This window comes from Labrus mixtus, chromosome 21, assembly GCF_963584025.1.
Source record: "Labrus mixtus chromosome 21, fLabMix1.1, whole genome shotgun sequence".
NCBI classification, from domain to species: domain Eukaryota; kingdom Metazoa; phylum Chordata; class Actinopteri; order Labriformes; family Labridae; genus Labrus; species Labrus mixtus.
Window position 1 is genome coordinate 583507 of NC_083632.1, and position 19541 is coordinate 603047.

Sequence of the window (19541 nt, forward strand, 5' to 3'; positions counted from 1 at the left end):
CCGTGAAGTGCTTTAAAAGTAAGAAGTAAAACCTTAAAATCAATCCTAAAAGAAATGAGTAGCCAGTGTAAGGTCATTAAAACAGGAGTGATATGTTCTCTCTTCTTCGTTTTTGTTAAATGTCTCGCGGCTGAATTTTGCACGATTTGGAGACGGCTGATTAATTTTTGGTTTACACCTGTTAAAATACTGTTACAATAGTCTAATCTTGAAGAGATAAAAGCATGAATGATTGTTTGTGTGTCGTTAAAAGAAAGCATTGATCTTATTCTAGCAATATTCCTGAGGTGGTAATAGCATGACTGGACAATTTGTTTTGTGTGTTTCTCAAAGGTGAGATTGCTATCAAAGGTCACTCCCAGGTTTCTGACATTTTGCTTTACATTAAAGGATAGAGGACCAAGGGAGGAGAGGACATCTGGGTGCAACTTATCAGGGCCAATTATTAAAATTTCTGTTTTGTCAGCGTTTAATTTGAGAAAATTTGCTGACATCCATTTCTTAATGTCTGTAAAACAATTTCTGAGGTCTTCTAGGTTTGGAGAAGCCCTTTGGTCAATTGGGAGATACAGCTGTGTGTCATCAGCGTAGCAGTGAAACTGGATGGGCATTGAAACACCAAACAAGGGTTAGTGTCTTTATAAAACCCAAATTGACCCATTATCACTGGAAAACCAGTGTCGTTATACCCGAGATAAACAGATAAAAAAGTCAAGATCTTCACCAAACAACCAAAATGTTCACATTATCATGGGAAAACTGAAAATCAAATGCATTGATGCATGTTCTCATAGGGCTTCTGTAATTATCAGAGAAACTTCAAGGACGTCCCTTAAGGAAGTTATATTATTGTCAGATATCAGATTTTTGGATTCTGATGCATTAATGTTAGAACAATATTTTACTGTAAATGCTCCAGATTGAGACACCTTCACTTTGATAAGTAAGTCTAGTTGTTCTGAGTTTAAGCTTCAGCCCCAAAAGTGATTGAACAAACTGACATTTTTTGTTTGTAGTTCCTGATAAAGAAAAATCACAACCCAACTTGTCACACATTTTTTAGAAGTTTATTTTTGGAAGATTTAAGAAGCTTTAATGTGATAGATGTGTGTTTGAGGTTTTCTCAGCGAGTAGATCAGTTAAAGTACGGTGTGGGGTCGCTCTTGTCTGTCATCTGGACGTGGACGTGTGACGTGATTCCTGGGTAAACCTGCTGCATCGGCAGCATGACGCCGATCCTCTCCCCTTTCCTGACAGTTCCAGAGACTTGATCCGGCTGAACGTAGAACAACTTGAAATTCAGACCTGCAGAAACACTTTATTTCAGTAAGAGTTCAAAGTAGGGTTGTCATGACACCAGATTTTTAAACTTTGATATGGTACGGCTGTGGCTCAGTGGTAGAGTGGCTCATCGCTCAACAGAAAGGTCGGGGGTTCGACCCCCAGCTCCTGCAGCAACATGTCGATGTGTAAACCCCAAGATGCTCCTGCTGCTCTATAATCGGTGTATGAATGTCTTTATTTTATTAAAGTATTATAAACTCTTAAATATTTGTGTGAATTCCTAGTTTTCTGAGTTAGCTTAAGTGACATACAATTGTAGTATAGCAGAAATCGACAACATTTTCCACGTAGATGTATTTGAGTAGAAAAATAAGCATAATTTATGATACAAATACCTTAAATTTGTGCTTCAGAATTAAGTAAAAAAGATCGTTATAAGATACGTGTGTGATAGACTGACCCCCTCCACTCAAGTTGATGCCGCTGTTGATGGCGTCTTTGCTGGGGTCATTGTAGACGGTGAGTTTCCCTTTCAGAGTCACGTCAAACGGAGCGTAGACCACCGATCCGTCCTCGCACATGATATCCAGACCTTTATGCGTCCTACTGCCCCTGAAACACAGTAAACATCTGGCTTTTACAGCTGATTCATGTCCACAGAGTCTGCAAGACATTTGGGATAATGCTTAGCGGGGTGTCCATTATCAGGGTTTTTTGAACACCTGGTTATGGACATTTCAAAGGGTAAGATTGAACACATACTAGTGTAATTTGGGGAATGAAATTTGATGATTTATCTCTTTTTTTCATGCATATAAAACATATTACAGTTCAGTTATTTATATGCCTCTAGCTGTCTAGCTGTTGAGCGATTCAGTATGAACAGTGTGCTCCTTTAGCCAATCTAGTAAACATCCGAGCATTTCTTGCAAACACATTTTGGAATTTTGGACCGTACTAAACACTAATTGTGATGTCATTTTTAGCATTAATTGTATCAAAGTCTGCGGTTACGAACACAGTCAAAGATTTGCACCTACAAATGGTCGGCCATGTTTACTGTGGTCAGCCTGAAGCAGAGAGCTGAATCATCAAACATGTTCACTGTGGTTTACTGTGAATGGGATGTGAGATGATGTGGTCCACAGTATCAATGAGTTCAGAGGGGTGGTGTACTTCCTGCATCCTCTGTGTTACCGGTGCCATCCTGTGGTGTTCAGGGGTACTGCAGGACTGTTGGAAAACTAGAGTTTCTCTTTTTTTCCGTTTCCCCTTTCTTGAGCTACGTCCCAGTCTGCAAAGTTTTTAATATTCTACTGACTGATTGAAGAAATGTCTCAGATTATTAAATTTAGACGTAAGCTTGTTAACAAACTGCATCGTTTTTTAAAAAGAGGCTTTTACTGGATCCCGGTAACTTTTGTTTTTCAGTTTAGATATATTTCAGTTTTATATATTTTTTTGATTCAAAATATATAAAAGTGTGTTACCGTCCGGCTCCATAGTGTCCCTGTCCCCAGCTGTCGCTGATTCTCCTTCTGTTAGTAGGGTTTCCACTGCACAGCTGACCAAACTGTTCGCCATCACACACGCACAACACAGCTGGACACACACACACACACACACACACACACACACACACACACACACACACACACACACACATGTTTAAATAACATTAGGAGACATCACACTGACTTAAAAGTAATTTTCTGGACATTTATCCTATATACATATTATATTATTGAAAAAGGTTTGAATCTCGACATTTATTTTCTGCGGTCCAGATTCTTGTCCCCAAATAGGACACGCGTCCCCATATTGTACTACAAACAAGTACAGTCAAAACACACAGGGCAAAAGTTTCTGTTTATATTTTCTTTCTAACAAACAAAAGTGTTAACTATTTCTCATTATAGATAAATATGATAATTTCCTCTTGCATATCGTCTGTGTAAAATAATTAATGTAAAAAATTACATTAAATAGATTTAATCAGTGGTTCTCAACTCGTCGAGCCTCAGGACCCACCAGTTGATAACCAGTGGTTTAAATAATGCATGTGTGTGACTAAAATATGTAAAACAATGAGCAGAGAAATATTTAACTTCCATGTTCAGCAAAATTAATGAAATGGCAAAAATCTGAGTATGAAAGGTGAAAAATCTGCAGCTTGATTGATAACAAAGTTAAATTTAAAGCTGCTGATTTGTCAGATTTAATTTGAATTAACGATGTTTCTGTTTCTCACCCAGCAACACGACGACGACTCTCATCTTCAGCTCTGAAAGTTTGATCCGGATGATCGAGAGTTTCTTCTGTTTGAAGGTAAAAACTGAAGCTTCTCTCAGGTTTTATAGACGCTGATGTTCCTCTTTCAACAGGTTGGAAAGTCCACACGGCTTGAAAAGCAGAAGCAGGTCAACAGTTTGTTTCCTTGTTTCTTATCAGGGACTATTTATTATTTCTCAACAAAGAGGACGCCCTGCTCACTGTTTAAACTGTTTACCTGTCCTCACCTTTGATCTCAGAATTTCCCAAACACACGCCAAGGAGCCGTCCAATCACCTTGTTTTTACTGCTTTGTTTTGAAACTAAAATTGAACTACACCCTCAATACAGATATTATTTGAATAAGCACTCATAAAACAGGTGACATACCTTCATTATCTCCCTTTTATTGGTTTCAAAGAGACATTTTGAACATTAAATACAAATAAAATACAGCTCCACATACATGAGGAAAGGAGGTTCCAATACATTTATAATAAATCTATATTAAGTTTTAAAGTGACTCTATTAGAAGGGTCTATTTTGGGGAATATTGCATCATGTATACTGTACAGACTAGATGTACTTTGGTAGATCAGCCCTGATGCTGGTCTGTGTTTAAACTGTTTACCTGTCCTCACCTTTGATCTCAGCATTTCCCAAACACAAACTGTCAGCACGCCATGGAGCCGTCCAATCACCTTCTGTTTTTACTGCTTTGTTTTGAAACTAAAACTGAACTACACCCTCAATAACAATTTACAGAAAAGTGTCAACAGATATTATTTGAATGAGCGCCATACTTTCACTTATTTACTCTGTTTTATTGGTTTCAGAGTCATTTTGAACATTAAATACAAATAAAATACAGCTCCACATACATGAGGAAAGGAGGTTCCAATACATTTATAATAAATCTATATTTATTAAGTTTTAAAGTGACATTTTCAAATGTTATTCATACAAGATTAAAAATTAAAAAAAAGATTTTTTAATCATATTTGTGATGTTTATGTCTCTTAATTCTTTCATTTACCAAAGTCTGCAGTGATTTAATCCCTGAGAGCTCATACGTCATTATATCACATCAAACACACACAAACAAATATCCACCTTCTATTTTAAAAATGCACGGCAACTTTACAACAATCTATACAAACTTGAAAAACATCTATAATACAATCTTAAATCACGGCCTTTGCAAGTTATGAATAAATCTACAAATTTTCATGTCATACATTCAGTCTTCACATGTTTTAAAAAGTTAGTTTTAGGAGTAAAATATATTTATCTGTTCTCATATTCTACATTAACCTTTCAGTAGATTCTATCTTCTTCTCATCTTCTATGTAAAAGTCTATCTAGGAGAATATTGCACCATGTTTACTGTAAGGACTAGATGTACTTTGGGAGATAGGCCGAGGATGGTCTGTGTTTTAAAGGGGACATATTATGAAAAATCCTCTTCTTCAGTGTTTGTGAACATATATCTGGGTAACCTGAGAGTCTATTGACCCACAACATGTGAAATAAACCATCCAGTCCTTTGTTTGTGGTCTGCATAAGTCTTACAACACAGAGGAAAATGCTCTGTTTCAAATCTGCTCTCCTTGTGATGTCACAGTGGGATTCTGGTAAAAAAAAATTCCCCTCCCCTCCCCTGATATCTCCACCCATAGACTCCACCCCCAGACTAGAACAAAACTTTTGAGCAGGTCGCCCACTTTTATTCTCTCTACAGAGGAGTGATGTCTACTGGGAAAACTCGGGGGGGGGGGGGGGGTCATTACATTTAAAGAGACACACACACCAAAACGGAGCGTTCTGAGAGAGCTGGTTTATACAGGGTCACAAACCTCCTCTGGTGCTTGATTCATGTTATATTTTGACCAAAGCACAGATGTTTCATTTAGACCACAGGGGGACTGTTTGAAAAGGTGGAGGAGAGGGACTGTTTGAAAAGGTGGAGGAGGGGGACTGTTTGAAAAGGTGGAGGAGGGGACTGTTTGAAAAGGTGGAGGAGGGGGACTGTTTGAAAAGGTGGAGGGGGGGACTGTTTGAAAAGGTGGAGGAGGGGACTGTTAGAAAAGGTGGAGGAGGGGGACTGTTTGAAAAGGTGGAGGAGGAGACTGATTGAAAAGGTGGAGGAGGGGACTGTTTGAAAAGGTGGAGGAGGGGGACTGTTTGAAAAGGTGGAGGAGGAGACTGATTGAAAAGGTGGAGGAGGGGGACTGTTTGAAAAGGTGGAGGAGGGGACTGATTGAAAAGGTGGAGGAGGGGACTGACTGAAAAGGTGGAGGAGGGGACTGATTGAAAAGGTGGAGGAGGGGACTGTTTGAAAAGGTGGAGGAGGGGACTGATTGAAAAGGTGGAGGAGGGGACTGACTGAAAAGGTGGAGGAGGGGACTGACTGAAAAGGTGGAGGAGGGGACTGATTGAAAAGGTGGAGGAGGGGACTGATTGAAAAGGTGGAGGAGGGGACTGACTGAAAAGGTGGAGGAGGGGGACTGTTTGAAAAGGTGGAGGAGGGGACTGATTGAAAAGGTGGAGGAGGAGACTGTTTGAAAAGGTGGAGGAGGGGGAGAATATGTCCTCTTTAAAACTACCTCTGTCACTTCATCTGTTTCTTCTGCACCACATTTAACTCAAGTTTTTAAGATTTGTTGATATATGTTTAAATGAGACAAGAGGGTTAGACAATCTCGTTTATATCGGTATAGTTTAATTTGCGTTTTAATAAATGTTACATGTTACCAATTTGCCCGCTCTCACTCTGTCCCTCTTCACCTTGCTCCGCCTCTCTCCCTCTCTAAGGCCTACTCCAAATGTGGACGTTTTTTTTAAAACGCACCTTTAATAAAACTCCTTCCAGGGTGAAGATGTTCAGAATCTCAGTTTAAGGTGTTTCTGTGAAGACGGGGAAAACAGAGTTTAGTTCTTGTGATGTTTAAAGTTTAAGCTTCTGGTTTCTCCTCCGTGTGTCATCGTGCGACGTAACCAAACTAGCGCTGGTGCTAACGTTGCTAACTGGACTTTTTACATGCTCACACATACACACACAGTTACTCTCCCACTATGCTGACGAGCAGAGACGCCTGAATGGACGACTTTGTAAATGAAACGGTCGTTGCGGAGGAATTGCGAGAACAAGTCGTTTTGCGTTTTCATGTGGACGAAGATGTTTTAGTGTGACAGGATTCTTTTTTTAAACAGGAGGAAAACCTCTGTTTAAAAAAATACCTATTTACATGTGAAACTCAAAAACTGCCTGAATACCAAAAAACTCAGCTGTGTGTATTTTACTGAAAGGTTGCAAAAAAATGTTATGCAATATAAACAGCACTCTCTCTCTTTTTTTTTCTCTCTCGCTGCAGCTTTTGGTTAAGAGCGTTGCGAATGTTGTTGTGAAATTAAGACAGTGTGATCGTTAAGAATTTACCCGTTACTGGGCACCAAAAACTCGCCGTGGTATCAAACAGGTATCGTTTGATTTTGACTAGAAGTATATTAAAGTTTAAGCTTCTGGTGTCGTGATGATCCAGAGCGTAAGTGAGTCTGTAATAAATCAATCAGAAGTCCGTCAGTGATTTGGGTGAGGGGGGGCGTCTGTCGTCAGTTGAGCATCAGTCCCTCGCTGACGGGCATGTTGATGTGGGCGGTAAGCAGAGGGGAGCTCCGCCCCTCATGCAGGACGAACACCTTGATGATGTCAGAGATGCCCTTGTCGCTGGTGCACTCGACGAAGGTCTCAACGGGGTAGATGAGTCCAGGCACCAGCAGCGGGATCCTCATGTACGGGTTCTTCATCCGGTACAGACCCTCGTCGAACAGGAAGCTGATCGCCAGGTTCATGACGGGCCGACACGCCGCCGTGTTCTGGACGTTCAGGGTCAGTTTGAAGGACGGGCCCAGGCCCTGCACCACGGCGTTCATCTTGAGCGGCTCGGTGAGGCTGGAGGACATCGGGGTCATGCTGGACTCCAGAGCTTTGACGTAGGCCTTCGCTGCAGCCAGACGCAGGCGGCTCAGGTCCATCTGGAAGGCGCGGTGCATTGCGACGCCGTTCTCTCGCTCCCGGAGAGTCTGGTCCACGTACAGCTTGGTCTTCTTGGGCACGTTGAGGCGGATGCTCTGAGCCACCGGCGGCCCAGGGGCGCTGTCCCTGTCCTCGAAGGCCGCCGTCCTCTTCAGGATCTTCACCATCAGACCGCCTCCTTTGGTGGTCATGATGAGGGTCCCGTCCTCACGCCCGTAGCGACCAAAGCAGATACTGGTTATCACGTCGGGGGTCTTTATGGTGCTCAGCAGGTTCTTATCCCGGTACAGTTGGACCTCACAGTTAGCCAGACCCACCAGGACCGCCTGGAAACCTTTGGTGGGGAGGTCCATGGACGCCATAGTGCAGATGGGAGCAGGGAGGTCGACTCTCCACAACTTCTTCCCCTGAAGTCAAGAAAAGAGACTCAACATTTTAGATACTTTGATACTTTCTTGAATCATTTTGAAGTTGAAAATTCTGGTGCGGTGACAGTTTTTACCTTCTGCGTGAAGCCCTGCAGGCTCTCGTCGCTGCAGCCGACCACCATGTTTTTCCCGACCCTCACCAAACCCACGGGGTGAGCCGCCAGCTCCACGCAGTACTTTGGTTTGTCCGAGTCTCTGAGGAACAGCAGCACAGACATCTGTCAGGTCCTCGTCTGGGATTCTTTTTTTAAAATAATTTATATTTTATTGATTTTTATAACAACATTATAAGGGCAAACAATTATAAAAACAAACAAACAGATTAAAAGGGAACAACAAAACAGGCAGGAAACATAATAGACAATAAATGATGACAGAAATTAGATACAACGATGCAGAAAGTATCAACAGTGCATCACCAGAAGGAGGGCATATGACATGTGCTTGTCATCAATTCTTCTTTCCACATTTTCAGTGTCGGAGTTCTTGATTCTTTCCAAAATCTTTTTGGGATTTGGGATTCTTGACAGTAATTTGCTCAAATAAGCTGTAAGGGATTAAAAAAAAAAAAAAGGGGGCAAGAGCTTACCTGCGGAGGATGTAGATGTTGCCGTTGCGACACGCCACTGTTATACGAAACTCCACGTCGTACTGACCCGTCACGTCCATCATGGTGGGAGCAGCAGGCAGAACCATCTGAGACAGAAACACAGAAGCGTCGCACAAAAGTGTATATCGAACATTACATGTTAGTGAAGCTTACAGTCAGAGCTCGAGGTCAAAACTGTAAAAACAGTAATTGAAAGGGGCCAGGTTCTAAACCCTGTGGTACTCCACAGGAAAATGTATTAGTACTACATGATTATACTTTGTTTAATTCAATTCTCCGTTGTCTTCTACAACTCAGCTTCATCTCTAAAAAAATGTTGTTTTCTCGAGGTATTGAAAAGTATCAAATAATCCATAATTTTTACAGCCTGAGTGTGTTAGGAGGTTACCTTTGTGAGGATGATGAAAGCCTCGGGGTCGAGGATGTAGACGTCGCTGCTCTCCGTGCCGATCACCAAACAACTGACTCCGTCTTCATCAGCCGTGCTCTTCTTCAGAGTGCCGATGCACGTGATGACCGTCTGAGACATGCACAGGATTTATAATGTGTGAGAGTCCTGAGATAACTAGGTGTCACGGTTTGTCTCTGTATGAAGGAAAATTAAATAACTATTCGTTTGACACCAAACTAGTTTAGAACAACTAAACCAATCTGAGGGGTCGGGTTACATTTGGCAGTGTTAGCATCAGTAATGAGTCATCATATTAATCCTTCAACACGTCATGTCAAGATGTCACATATAGGATGATATTGAGATAATGATGAGCGTTACCTGCCGTTTGATTGGCTGCTGCTTGTGAAGCTGCACAAACTCGTCCATGTCGTTTGTGTCCAGAGAGAGGAAGTGGAGCGAGCGGACGGACAGCGGCACATCGGCCTTGTTCCTGATGCTCTCCAACATCTCCTTCAGGGTCAGAGGGTCGATCTGCCCCTCCCTCACCTGCTGCCACACGTCCTGACCAATCGGAGCGCCAGATTTTAATGATCAATATCATCAAATAGTACCAAAAGCTTTAAAGACAATAAAGATAAAGGTGACCAACCTGCTCCAGTGTGTTCACCTCCATCCCCGGCAGTGTGAACTTGAAGTACGGTCTCATGTTTTTGTAGACGTAGATGCAGGGACCGGACGCCACGGCGACGGCGGGGATGCGGGGCTCGTGCAGGTCCATGAAGAAGGCGACGAGGCCAGCGGGAAGGTCGAGCAGGGTGCTCTCGCTCATCAGCGCTGTGCCCCGGTACACCTTCAGCTTCATCCCTGACGAGCCGGAGCCCAGGTCCCCCAACACCAGCCGGCTCTCCCCGTCCCCGCTCAGGTCGGCCAGGTCCACACAGGATGAGAAGGTGTACAGACCCGCCACCGGGTCGTAGTGAGCGTCCAGCCACTTCCCTCCATCGCCACCACTCAACTCCACAGAAGACATGATGGCCGCAGGGAGGGGGGGGGGGTCACTTCACACCTGATCTCTGTAAGAATTAGTCCTGAATTAAGACTGAGGTTTTGAACATTTAAAAAAGTATCTAAGTTTTAAAGAAACTAAAGATCTTCAGTCATGTTAATGGGTCTCAACCCGACGCTACAGTATAATTGGAAAAAACTGAACACACTGCCTATGTTCTGCCTAATTGTATTAAAGAGATAACTGAAAAAAAATGTGCAGAAGTACTCAAGAAACTATCAAATTCTAAGGCTAATAACGTTTATAATTTGGATGCTCAATTCATTAAAAAATATAGCTCTATACTGATTACACCTCTGACTCATCTTATTCATTTATCAATTAGAACTTGTACATTTCTGAATAACTGGAAAAAGGCCGTCATTACACCAATCTTTAAAACAGATGACTGCGATTTGGTGAGCAACTACCGCCCTATCTCTATTCTCCCTGTAATGTCAAAGGTACTTGAAAAGGTTGTGGCGGCACAGGTTTTTGACCATCTGGAGACAAATCAACTCTTACATCCTCAACAATTTGGTTTCAAACCAAAATATTCAACAGAAACTGCAAATTGTTTTTTCATTGAGAATGTAAAGCATTCACTTGACGGTGGTTATGTTGTTGGAGCTGCGTTTGACACTGTCAACCATGACATTCTCCTGTCTAAGTTATCATCTTTCAATTTCTCGAAAAAATCAATTGACTGGTTTGAGTCTTACCTTCAGAATAGAGAGCAGTGTGTGAAAGTTGACCAAGAAAAATCCTCTCCTTTAATCAATAAAATGGGTATTCCCCAAGGGTCAATTCTTGGCCCTTTGCTTTTCAGTCTGTTTATAAATGATTTGCCTAAATCCTGTCCAGTAGCCGGCTTCCAGTTTTATGCAGATGATGCAGTTATATATGCTCCTGCTAAGTCACCAAGCAAGGCAGCTGAGATCCTAAGAAGCAGCGTTCAGTTTCTATGCTCCTTATATCTTAACAAACTCCCAGAAAACTGCAGGTCTGCTGAAACTCTCAGCTCTTTTAAATCCAGGTTGAAGACTCACCTGTTTACAGCCTTTCATTAAACAGCTTTAATAAGATTTTAAACTTTAACTCTGCACTGTAACTTTTAACTCTTTTTATATTTTTACTTTATTTATTTCAATTAATTTCATTTGAATTATTTTTATTTGAACATATTTTCAGATTTAATAATTTCAGTGATTTTATTTTATTTTTTTAATGTTCTATTTTAATGTTTCTTTTCTTTCCTCTGTCTTGTGTGAAGCACTTTGAATTGCCTTGTTGTTGAAATGTGCTATATAAATAAACTTGCCTTGCCTAACTGAGTACCTTTGCGATGTCCATCAGTGGCTGGAATGTAACCATCTAGTTTTGAATCAGAGTAATATATTTATTATAGCACTCGATCTTGACAAATATTTGTTGTTTTATGTATGAGCTCATGTCTTTCAATGTATTCATGTGTCTGATATTATGTTTGTTTGTATGGCTGCTCTCTGTTTGTGCTTCTGCTTCCTGTCTGGGCTACTCTTGAAAAATAGATTTTTAATCTCAATAAAAAAAAAAATTCCGTTAAAGTAATTTAATTGAAATAATCACGAATGTTGGGAATAAATATTCTAAACTTTACAATTTAAATAATTAACTAATAAAATGTTTTAAACCTATTTTTTTAAAGGAAACCTCGTTATCAGTTACTATAACGACGCTCTCTCACCGTTGTCAAGGAAACCGTGTTGCTGCGTCTCCCACAGCCGCCCTTTATCCCGACTTCTGCCTTTTATAACGAAGCAGTTTGACTTCTCTGCAATTAAAAAATCATGTAAACCGTTTCAGAGTCAGATTTTATCCAGTTAAAGGAGGCTAATTAGCAGCTAGCTGCTGTATCTGAGGCTGTAATCCTCAAATCCACTCCAAATCCTACCCTCCTTCCTGCCCTCCGCTAGCGCTGGCGCCGGCCGATGACGTCAGTTTCATCCGCCGATGGTATGTTTTTTTTTTAAGAATTTATAATTCTTGAATAATACAATGAAAAAAAAAATTATTTAACGATATTATAAAACACAAAATTCAGTAGATTATAATTTACGTTATCATTGAGGCTACATAATCTCGCGAGTTTGATTCCGAGGGTGCGAGCGAGCTCTGCCTGACGTCACTCTGTGCCTGCACCTGATTGGTCGTCCGGTCTCAGTTTAAAAACTGAACCGCGGAGACGAGAGAAGCAGCTAAAGCTAACGTTATGGTCTTTTTTCGACGTTTCTTACTTCAAATGTGATGCATGGTGAATAAAAAAACATCCAGAGTGAGTTAAAATGACCTTAAATATTCTACACCGTTGATTCATTGCAACGTTTGGTACTTAAAATAAGTTAAAAAGAATGAGCTGACGCGTGTATTTTTTAATGGGGGTTAGCTTGTGTGGCTAATGCTAACAACAAAGTTAACAGTATTGTTTTTAAACTCTTCTCTCTGACATTAATGTGCTTTACAGTCAGGTCTATCTACTTTGACGTGATTAAAGTGTCTGTGTGACCGAAAAGTAGTGATTGTTTGTAACCTAAGTGTGTTTATAATGCGGATTTAACTCTTCTTACTAATATTCACATTTAAGAGTAGTATTATTATTATTGTTATTGTTGATAATAATGAATGTTCTTTATGATCAGGATCAAACCGTGAAATCGGCATAGATATAATCTCCATCATACTTATCTATTTAAAGATTTAGACTTTTAAAAATTGTGCATTTAAATGTCTCTGGATTTGGGTTTTAGAATTCAATTCAAATTCAAAAAACTTTATTTGTCCCCGGGGGGAATACAAAGACACACAGAGCAGTAAAATAACAACAGTGCAAGTAAACGAAACATTTTAACTTAAATATAAAGTGTCAATTTAAATACAACTTAAAGCTTAAACTTAACTTAAAAATACAAAATATAAAAGAGTAGATATAAGTGGACAGTGATCGGACTAACAGATGTAAACAGAACTATGTGCAGTAAACGAGAAATAAATATATATATACAGAACTATGTGCAAGTAGGCAAATACTAAATGATAAGTTATTAAGGTGCATGGTGAATAATGGAACAACAGAACTAATATAAACAATATAACTGTAAAGGTAAAAATGAGATAAATAAAGTGACCGTAGTGATGGATAAGAAACAACAGGAATAAAATAACCAGAACTGTATGAATACTGAAATAGAAAGGATAGAATAAAGTGATGTAGTGCATGAGACCAGATAGTATTGTTAACCGTTTTTAATCGATCAAGGTCAAGAGCAACATAATAAGCGTAATGATGATTTTATGTTTTTGTTGGCAGAGATGATGGAGTCTTGTTTTGCCGGGAAGGCAGAGAGAGTTGGACCGGTGGAGGTGGATGACATCAGGAAAGATCTGTTTGGTGAATTTGCCGCTCTTCCAGCCGAGGTCAGTCCGTCTGTCTCTTGTCTACATGACGTGCAGTTCATCGTTCTGCACGTTCCTGTAGTTATGTTTGTTCTTCCTCCTTCAGGACGCTGTTCCGTCACAGTCAGAGAACCTACAGGTATACCTGAGGGTTCGACCTTTCACTGCAGCTGAGAGTGACAGAGAAGGTTCACAGGTAACATCAAAACACACACAGACCCTGTAGACAGGATTTTAAAATAAAATAAGGGATTTTCTTTCAACACCTTTTTGACCATTTGTCTATAAATTCAACCGCTGAAAATCAGTAAGTTATAAAACGATGTTCTGCTCACCTTGAAGAGATGTGATGATAATTTGCGCTGCAGTTACATTACATTAAAGGTTTATTTGATAATACAATTCACAGAAACAAGGAGCAAGCTCCAGATTTTTATACATGAGTATTCATCCCTCTTATTTGTTACTTCAACATCTTTGGGTGTGAGACCGTCGGTTGGACAAAAAGTGTGTGCAGTCTTTCATGAGAAGCTGTTTCATGTGTTTCTTTGTTTTTAAGGAGTGTGTGACCATCGAGGGACCGGACACTGTGGTCCTGAAGGCTCCTAGGAGCTGTCAATCAAACAGACAGAATGAGAAGTCCCTCCCACAGACGGCACAGAGGTTCAGCTTCACACAGGTAACAGTGACATCACCTGTCTCTCTGTGGCTCTGGTGAAGACCGTTAGATACATGAAGAAACTGTTTGTGGTTTACATCCTGTTTATTGTTGTTGCTTCATAGAGCAAAACATTCACGCTCCTCTCTGGTTGATGTCTCATTGTTCAGGTGTTTGGTCCGGACTCCAGTCAGAGGAAGGTGTTCGAGGGTTCAGTTCGAGGTTTGGTCCGAGGCGTTCTGGACGGAGGAAACTGTTTGGTGTTCACATACGGGGTCACCAACGCTGGAAAGACCTTCACATTCCTCGGTCAGAAACACAACCTGTCTGAAAATGGATCTGCTGTAGCCCAGCTTGTGTTTCCTTTTTAATCTGCTCTGTCTGTATCTCAGGTCCGGACCACGACTCGGGTCTGTTGCCGCGCTCTCTGTCTGTGATCTTTAACAGCATTGAGGGTCGTCTGTACAGCCGGGTGGATCTGAAGCCCCAGCGCTGCAGGGACTTCACCAGACTGACTCCAGACCAGCAGGCGGTGGAGCTCAGCAGCAAGAAGAACCTGCTGAGGCTGTTGAAAGAGGTCAGAGAGACACACACACACACACACACACACACACACACACACACACACACACACACACACACACACACACACACACACACACACACACACACACACACACACACCGACATCTGTGCACAATGTGAGGATGTTCTTCTAATAGTGTGTTTTTTGTCTCTGCAGAGTGACAAAAATCTGACCGCTGGAAGATCGACCTTTCTTGATGGTCCGTGATATTCTTTTACTTAGGAGTCAAATCTGCTGTTTCATCAAGTAAACCATGAGAAAACATTTAACTCAAAGTACTGACTGTGTGTGTGTATGCTTGTGTTTCTGTGTGTTCAGGCTCGTCTCTCAGCACAGACAGCAGCGTGAACAGCACCTCGGACTCCGACAGTTTCTGTCTCGACGTCTCCTCAAACGTCCGTTATTCTGTCTGGGTTTCTTTCTGTGAGATTTACAACGACAACATCCACGACCTGCTGGAACAGGTACACACACATTCATTACTCTGAGTTTCAGCTTTTACCTCCTGGGAGAAGATTCAGGGTCCCCCAGACCGCTTTAAACATTAATTTGTGCTTTAATGTTCTTTGATTTTCTGACTAATAGGTGATGTAGGATGATATGCAATAATAATCTTGTAACCTTTAAATTAAACAACGTGTTCCCTAACTTAAACTCCAGGATCAGATTCCAAGTCTTTACCTGAAGCACTCTGAGATATTTTATCACAGACGCTGCCTTTAAAAACTTTACAAAACGATCTATAACACTTTGAAGTTATTCTCGTTATTGAGAAGTGAGGAGTCGACAAAACGTTCTCACTTTTAGACTTCATCCAAACAACGGATTCATCTGTGATTGATTTGTGATGTTCAGATTCCCGGTGGACACCAGAGGAGGACGGTGCTGCGTCTGTCTCAGGACGTCAAAGGAAACTCCTTCATTAAAGGTATCACTGTGTGTCTTCTTTATGTTCAGTACTGTGATCTTTTACTGTTTGTTTAGTTAAGTTAGTGAAAGGACTTTAAAGAGCATGCTGTAGATTTGATTGGACCACACAAGGAGAAATTAGTAAATAATAAATAGGAGGTTTGAGAGGTGGTGTTTATTAATGTACAATCCCTCCTTCTATACAATATTTTATGTTATTGAATTCATATTGCCGTGCATTAGTCTCTAAATCCTTTTTAACTTCTTTGTCAATCAACTTTTTCTGCACTTGAATTTGTCTGAAAGGTTTTTTATAAATAAAGTTTGATAGGTTGATAAACTGCTTTTGAAGCTTCTATGACCTGTAAACTTACATTTGTGTTGGTTTCAAATTTAAATCATCTTTCTGTGTGTTTCAGACCTGAGGTGGGTCCAGGTGAACAGCTCGGAGGAGGCCTACAGAGTGATGAAGATCGGGAAGAAGAACCAGAGTTTCTCCTCCACCAGACTGAACCAGCTCTCCAGCAGGAGGTCAGCTGCTCCGCGCCATTTTCTGTTTTCATCAAACCTTTATTTATTCTCTAAAGGACCTGGAGGTTTCCCTCGTTTCCAATGTCGCTGAGGTTACAAGCACATTTTAAACGATCAAAAAAAAAAAAACACAAGTGGCTAGAATTCAAAATCCTAAACTCTGCAAGAGAGGGAAGAAGTCCGATCTTCAGATTTTTAATGGAGGGCATTTATAATTTTTGGGCATCAAAAGAAAATGCAGATTTACAGAGTTCAGTGAAAGCTTGAGGGACTTTCAGGGTGGTTTCACATTAGGGACCCGGGCCTGATCTGAGCACGCTTCACCCAAAGGTCCAGTTCATCTCATCTGTGTCAACACAAATGTACTGTACTCGGGTACCGTGCCAGAGTCCCCCGTTGAAGAAGTGCTGGTACTCGTGTACGGTCAACTTCCTTATTTGACCACAATGTTCCTGCACAGGCCTGTTTCCTCTTCTGCTGCACGGTACATGTGGAAGTAAGAAGAGGGTCATTGTTGTTGGCATATCAGAAATAACAAAAAACATTAGCACAGTTAACAGGAAGGACTCAGCTCGCGAGTGGTTGCCATGGTTACATCTTCTTTCTGCTTTTTTGGTGGATTTGTAAACCAACTATGTGCATACTGCCACCTGCTGTATCTGACTGTGTACATGTGCAAGTGTAGTCGGGTACGGAGGCCCTTATTCATTAATCACTCATTTGAACGCAGACCAGCGGGGGGAGGAGGGAGGGATCATGCTCGAGTATGGTACGGTGAAAACACCTTTAGAACAATTAGTAGTACAAGTCATGTTGAACTGAAGTTGTAATTGCTGTCGTCATTTAGTCTTTCCTTGCAACCTCTGCAAGATGAGCAGTACAATAAAAACAAGAATGAACCAGGAATGTGTGCTTTCATGTATTCGACAGACCAACTTAAACTCCCCTTCTCTAATCGTGTGTCTCTGCAGCCACAGCATCTTCTCCGTCAGGATCCTAAAAGTGGACGACGTTGGAGTTCCCAGAGTCCTCGGTATCAGCGAGTAAGCTCACACTTTATTCATTAAGAACGCCATCTGTACGAGAAGGGTTTAAAGTCGTTCCCTTCAGACATTCAGTACTGCTTGTAAATTATTATTATTTTTGTCTTTAGGTTGGCTCTTTGTGACCTCGCCGGCTCCGAGCGATGTTCTCGAACTCAAAACACCGGAGAGCGACTGAAAGAAGCGGGAAACATTAACAGCTCTCTGCTGACACTCGGGAAGTGCATCAACGCTATGAGACTTAACCAACACGCCAAGTATGACATCATCGCCTCTGAACCCAGTCAGCCTTCTGTCGGAGAGAAATCGTATTCCCAAAAGACAGAATAATAACTGATGACGTGTTTCTCTCTGCAGGTTTCAGCACCACATCCCCTTCAGGGAGTCCAAGCTGACCCACTTCCTGCAGTTCTTCTTCTGTGGTGCCGGCCGGGTCTCCATGGTGGTCAACATCAACCAGAACTCGTCCTGTTTCGACGAGACGCTCAACGTCCTCAAGTTCTCGGCTCTCGCCCAGAAGGTCAGCACGAACTCAAACAAAGAGATCGAAAGTTTATCATAAAATGTGCTGTAAAAAATAAAAGTATAGAGGACCGAGAGTAGGGCCCTGAGGAACCCCTCTAAACTAAAAGGTTTTAATACCTGTGAACTCTTTTTCTTACCAGGTGGTTGTGTTGAATACAAGGCCAGTTGTCGTGGACGACGCCCCCCACAGGTCGGCCATGGAGCTGTCGATGATCATCGACGAGGCTGATCAGCGCAGAAACGTCTCCGGGCGGGGCAGGAAGAGCTCGCTGGTCGCTTGGGAAACGACCCTGGAGGACGTGCAGGAGGATGAGGACGGTGAAGACTGGGATGAGGAGGAAGAAGAAGAAGAAGAAGAGGAGGAGGAGGAGAGTGCGATGGAGGGAACAGTGCTGGAGGCAGGAGGAGAGGAGGACGAGGAAGAGGAGGGGGACAGGACCATGGAGGAAGACCACAGGGTAAAGTTCAAATCAAAGCTTTGTCTATTTAAAAAAAATGTTTGAATATCTGTGAAGTCATCCATCAGACAAACAAAGAAGAAGAAGAAATGTTTCTGTGCTTCTTCAGTCCGACAGGGAGGCGGCGCTGCGTTTGGTTCTGGAGGCTCAGATCAGAGAAGAAGTCAGCACTGAGTTCATGGAGCTCTTCAACAAGATGGAGAAAGACTACAGGTAACTCGGGATTTTAAACTTTGATACGATTCCAGTAGAATCCAACGATATTGATACCTGATAGATAGATAGATACTTTATTGATCCAGAGGGAAATTCAAAGCATCCAGTAGCAGGTTACAAAGACGTACATGACATGAAACATTTGTTACAAATTAACCACAAAACCGTTGCCCCCCCCCCCCCATACATATATATTAACCAGAAAAAAAAGATTTGAAGAATACCTCTAGATGAAACAAACTTAAACTGTGCAATTAAAAATAGACTTATACAAGAAATGTACATAACCCGTGCAGGGATAAAAATATGTGACATTTAAACAAGAACCTAAAAACAGTTGAGGAAAAAATCTGTAATTAGACCTGAATATAAAAAATAAAAAAGTGTTGACCTTCTGAAGTTGTGTTGTTTATATATGTACAGCAATGTTTAAAAAAACAGATCAAAAAAATAATTATCAAAAAACAGACATTAAAGAACAGGCAGCAGAAAATAGAAGTCCTAGTTTTTATTTAATAAAATTTATATCAAAATATTGGCAACCTTTATTTGTGCCGTTAATAAGATTTAACAGAGTGTGTGTGTGTGTGTGTGTGTGTGTGTGTGTGTGTGTGTGTGTGTGTGTCAGTGAGCGTCTGGAGAAGGAGAGAGAGATCATGGAGGAGCGAGCGGAGAAGAGGGTGGAGATCCTGAAGAATCTGGTCAACAAGACGGTCGACCTTTCTGCCGTCAACGCTGAGTCCACCAAGGTGATCACACACACACACACACACACACACACACACACACACACACACACACCTGACTCATCACTGGTGATTATTGGTGATCACTTACAGTATTTATGATTTGTTTTTTAGCAGGAGCAGGAGGCTCTGTTAGAAGGATTCATCAGCTCGATGACTGAAGACCTGGAGAAAATCAAAGAAGACGCTCAGAGTGCTCAGCGCTGTCTGACTGAACACGCACATATTGCAGGTACACACACACACACACACACACTCTGCAGGTACACACACACACACTGAAGGTACAAACACACACACACACTCTGAAGGGACACACACACTGAAGGTACTGACACACACACACACACACACACACACTCTGCAGGT

General features: G+C 41.6%; 3 protein-coding genes across 3 annotated transcripts in view; 1 reads left to right on the plus strand and 2 right to left on the minus strand.

Moving 5' to 3' along the window:
* Nucleotides 1-1053: 1053 nt before the first annotated feature.
* lect2.1 (leukocyte cell derived chemotaxin 2, tandem duplicate 1) lies at nucleotides 1054-3772 on the minus strand. The gene is made up of 4 exons (XM_061028301.1): nucleotides 3536-3772; nucleotides 2775-2886; nucleotides 1745-1896; nucleotides 1054-1305 (listed from the first exon to the last, which is right to left on the minus strand). Exons 1-4 carry the CDS (start codon nucleotides 3558-3560, stop codon nucleotides 1136-1138), a joined length of 459 nt encoding a protein of 152 aa, XP_060884284.1. The 5' UTR covers nucleotides 3561-3772; the 3' UTR covers nucleotides 1054-1135.
* Nucleotides 3773-4658: 886 nt separating this feature from the next.
* On the minus strand, nucleotides 4659-12044 carry bbs1 (Bardet-Biedl syndrome 1). The gene is made up of 7 exons (XM_061027566.1): nucleotides 11795-12044; nucleotides 9673-10096; nucleotides 9402-9584; nucleotides 9018-9149; nucleotides 8609-8715; nucleotides 8094-8214; nucleotides 4659-7998 (listed from the first exon to the last, which is right to left on the minus strand). The coding sequence occupies exons 2-7, from the start codon at nucleotides 10051-10053 to the stop codon at nucleotides 7168-7170; spliced, it is 1755 nt and encodes a 584-aa protein (XP_060883549.1). The 5' UTR covers nucleotides 10054-10096; nucleotides 11795-12044; the 3' UTR covers nucleotides 4659-7167.
* Nucleotides 12045-12250: 206 nt separating this feature from the next.
* The window catches only part of LOC132954983 (kinesin-like protein KIF20B), a 14221-nt gene continuing 6930 nt past the window's right edge, over nucleotides 12251-19541 (plus strand). The window contains exons 1-17 of the mRNA XM_061027556.1: nucleotides 12251-12382; nucleotides 13415-13521; nucleotides 13607-13696; nucleotides 14060-14179; nucleotides 14329-14467; nucleotides 14551-14735; nucleotides 14901-14943; nucleotides 15063-15208; nucleotides 15600-15672; nucleotides 16073-16184; nucleotides 17156-17227; nucleotides 17338-17484; nucleotides 17585-17747; nucleotides 17893-18210; nucleotides 18320-18423; nucleotides 19055-19175; nucleotides 19287-19404. Coding sequence (XP_060883539.1) covers nucleotides 13417-13521; nucleotides 13607-13696; nucleotides 14060-14179; nucleotides 14329-14467; nucleotides 14551-14735; nucleotides 14901-14943; nucleotides 15063-15208; nucleotides 15600-15672; nucleotides 16073-16184; nucleotides 17156-17227; nucleotides 17338-17484; nucleotides 17585-17747; nucleotides 17893-18210; nucleotides 18320-18423; nucleotides 19055-19175; nucleotides 19287-19404 — 2056 coding nt within the window. The 5' untranslated portion in view covers nucleotides 12251-12382; nucleotides 13415-13416. The remainder of the gene's footprint in view (nucleotides 12383-13414; nucleotides 13522-13606; nucleotides 13697-14059; nucleotides 14180-14328; nucleotides 14468-14550; nucleotides 14736-14900; nucleotides 14944-15062; nucleotides 15209-15599; nucleotides 15673-16072; nucleotides 16185-17155; nucleotides 17228-17337; nucleotides 17485-17584; nucleotides 17748-17892; nucleotides 18211-18319; nucleotides 18424-19054; nucleotides 19176-19286; nucleotides 19405-19541) is intronic.

What these genes read in the sequence shown, in the direction of transcription:
- lect2.1 (XM_061028301.1), bottom strand. Translation starts at nt 3,560, where the DNA reads ATGAGAGTCGTCGTCGTGTTGCTGG. An exon ending in GGACACTATGGAGCCGGACG is followed by an intron (nt 1,897 to 2,774) that starts GTAACACACTTT and finishes ACTGTGTTTCAG; the next exon opens with GGGCAGTAGGACGCATAAAG. An exon ending in CATCAACTTGAGTGGAGGGG is followed by an intron (nt 1,306 to 1,744) that starts GTCAGTCTATCA and finishes GTGTTTCTGCAG; the next exon opens with GTCTGAATTTCAAGTTGTTC.
- bbs1 (XM_061027566.1), bottom strand. Translation starts at nt 10,053, where the DNA reads ATGTCTTCTGTGGAGTTGAGTGGTGGCGATGGAGGGAAGTGGCTGGAC. An exon ending in CTTTCATCATCCTCACAAAG is followed by an intron (nt 8,716 to 9,017) that starts GTAACCTCCTAA and finishes TTTCTGTCTCAG; the next exon opens with ATGGTTCTGCCTGCTGCTCC. An exon ending in TGCAGGGCTTCACGCAGAAG is followed by an intron (nt 7,999 to 8,093) that starts GTAAAAACTGTC and finishes TCTTGACTTCAG; the next exon opens with GGGAAGAAGTTGTGGAGAGT.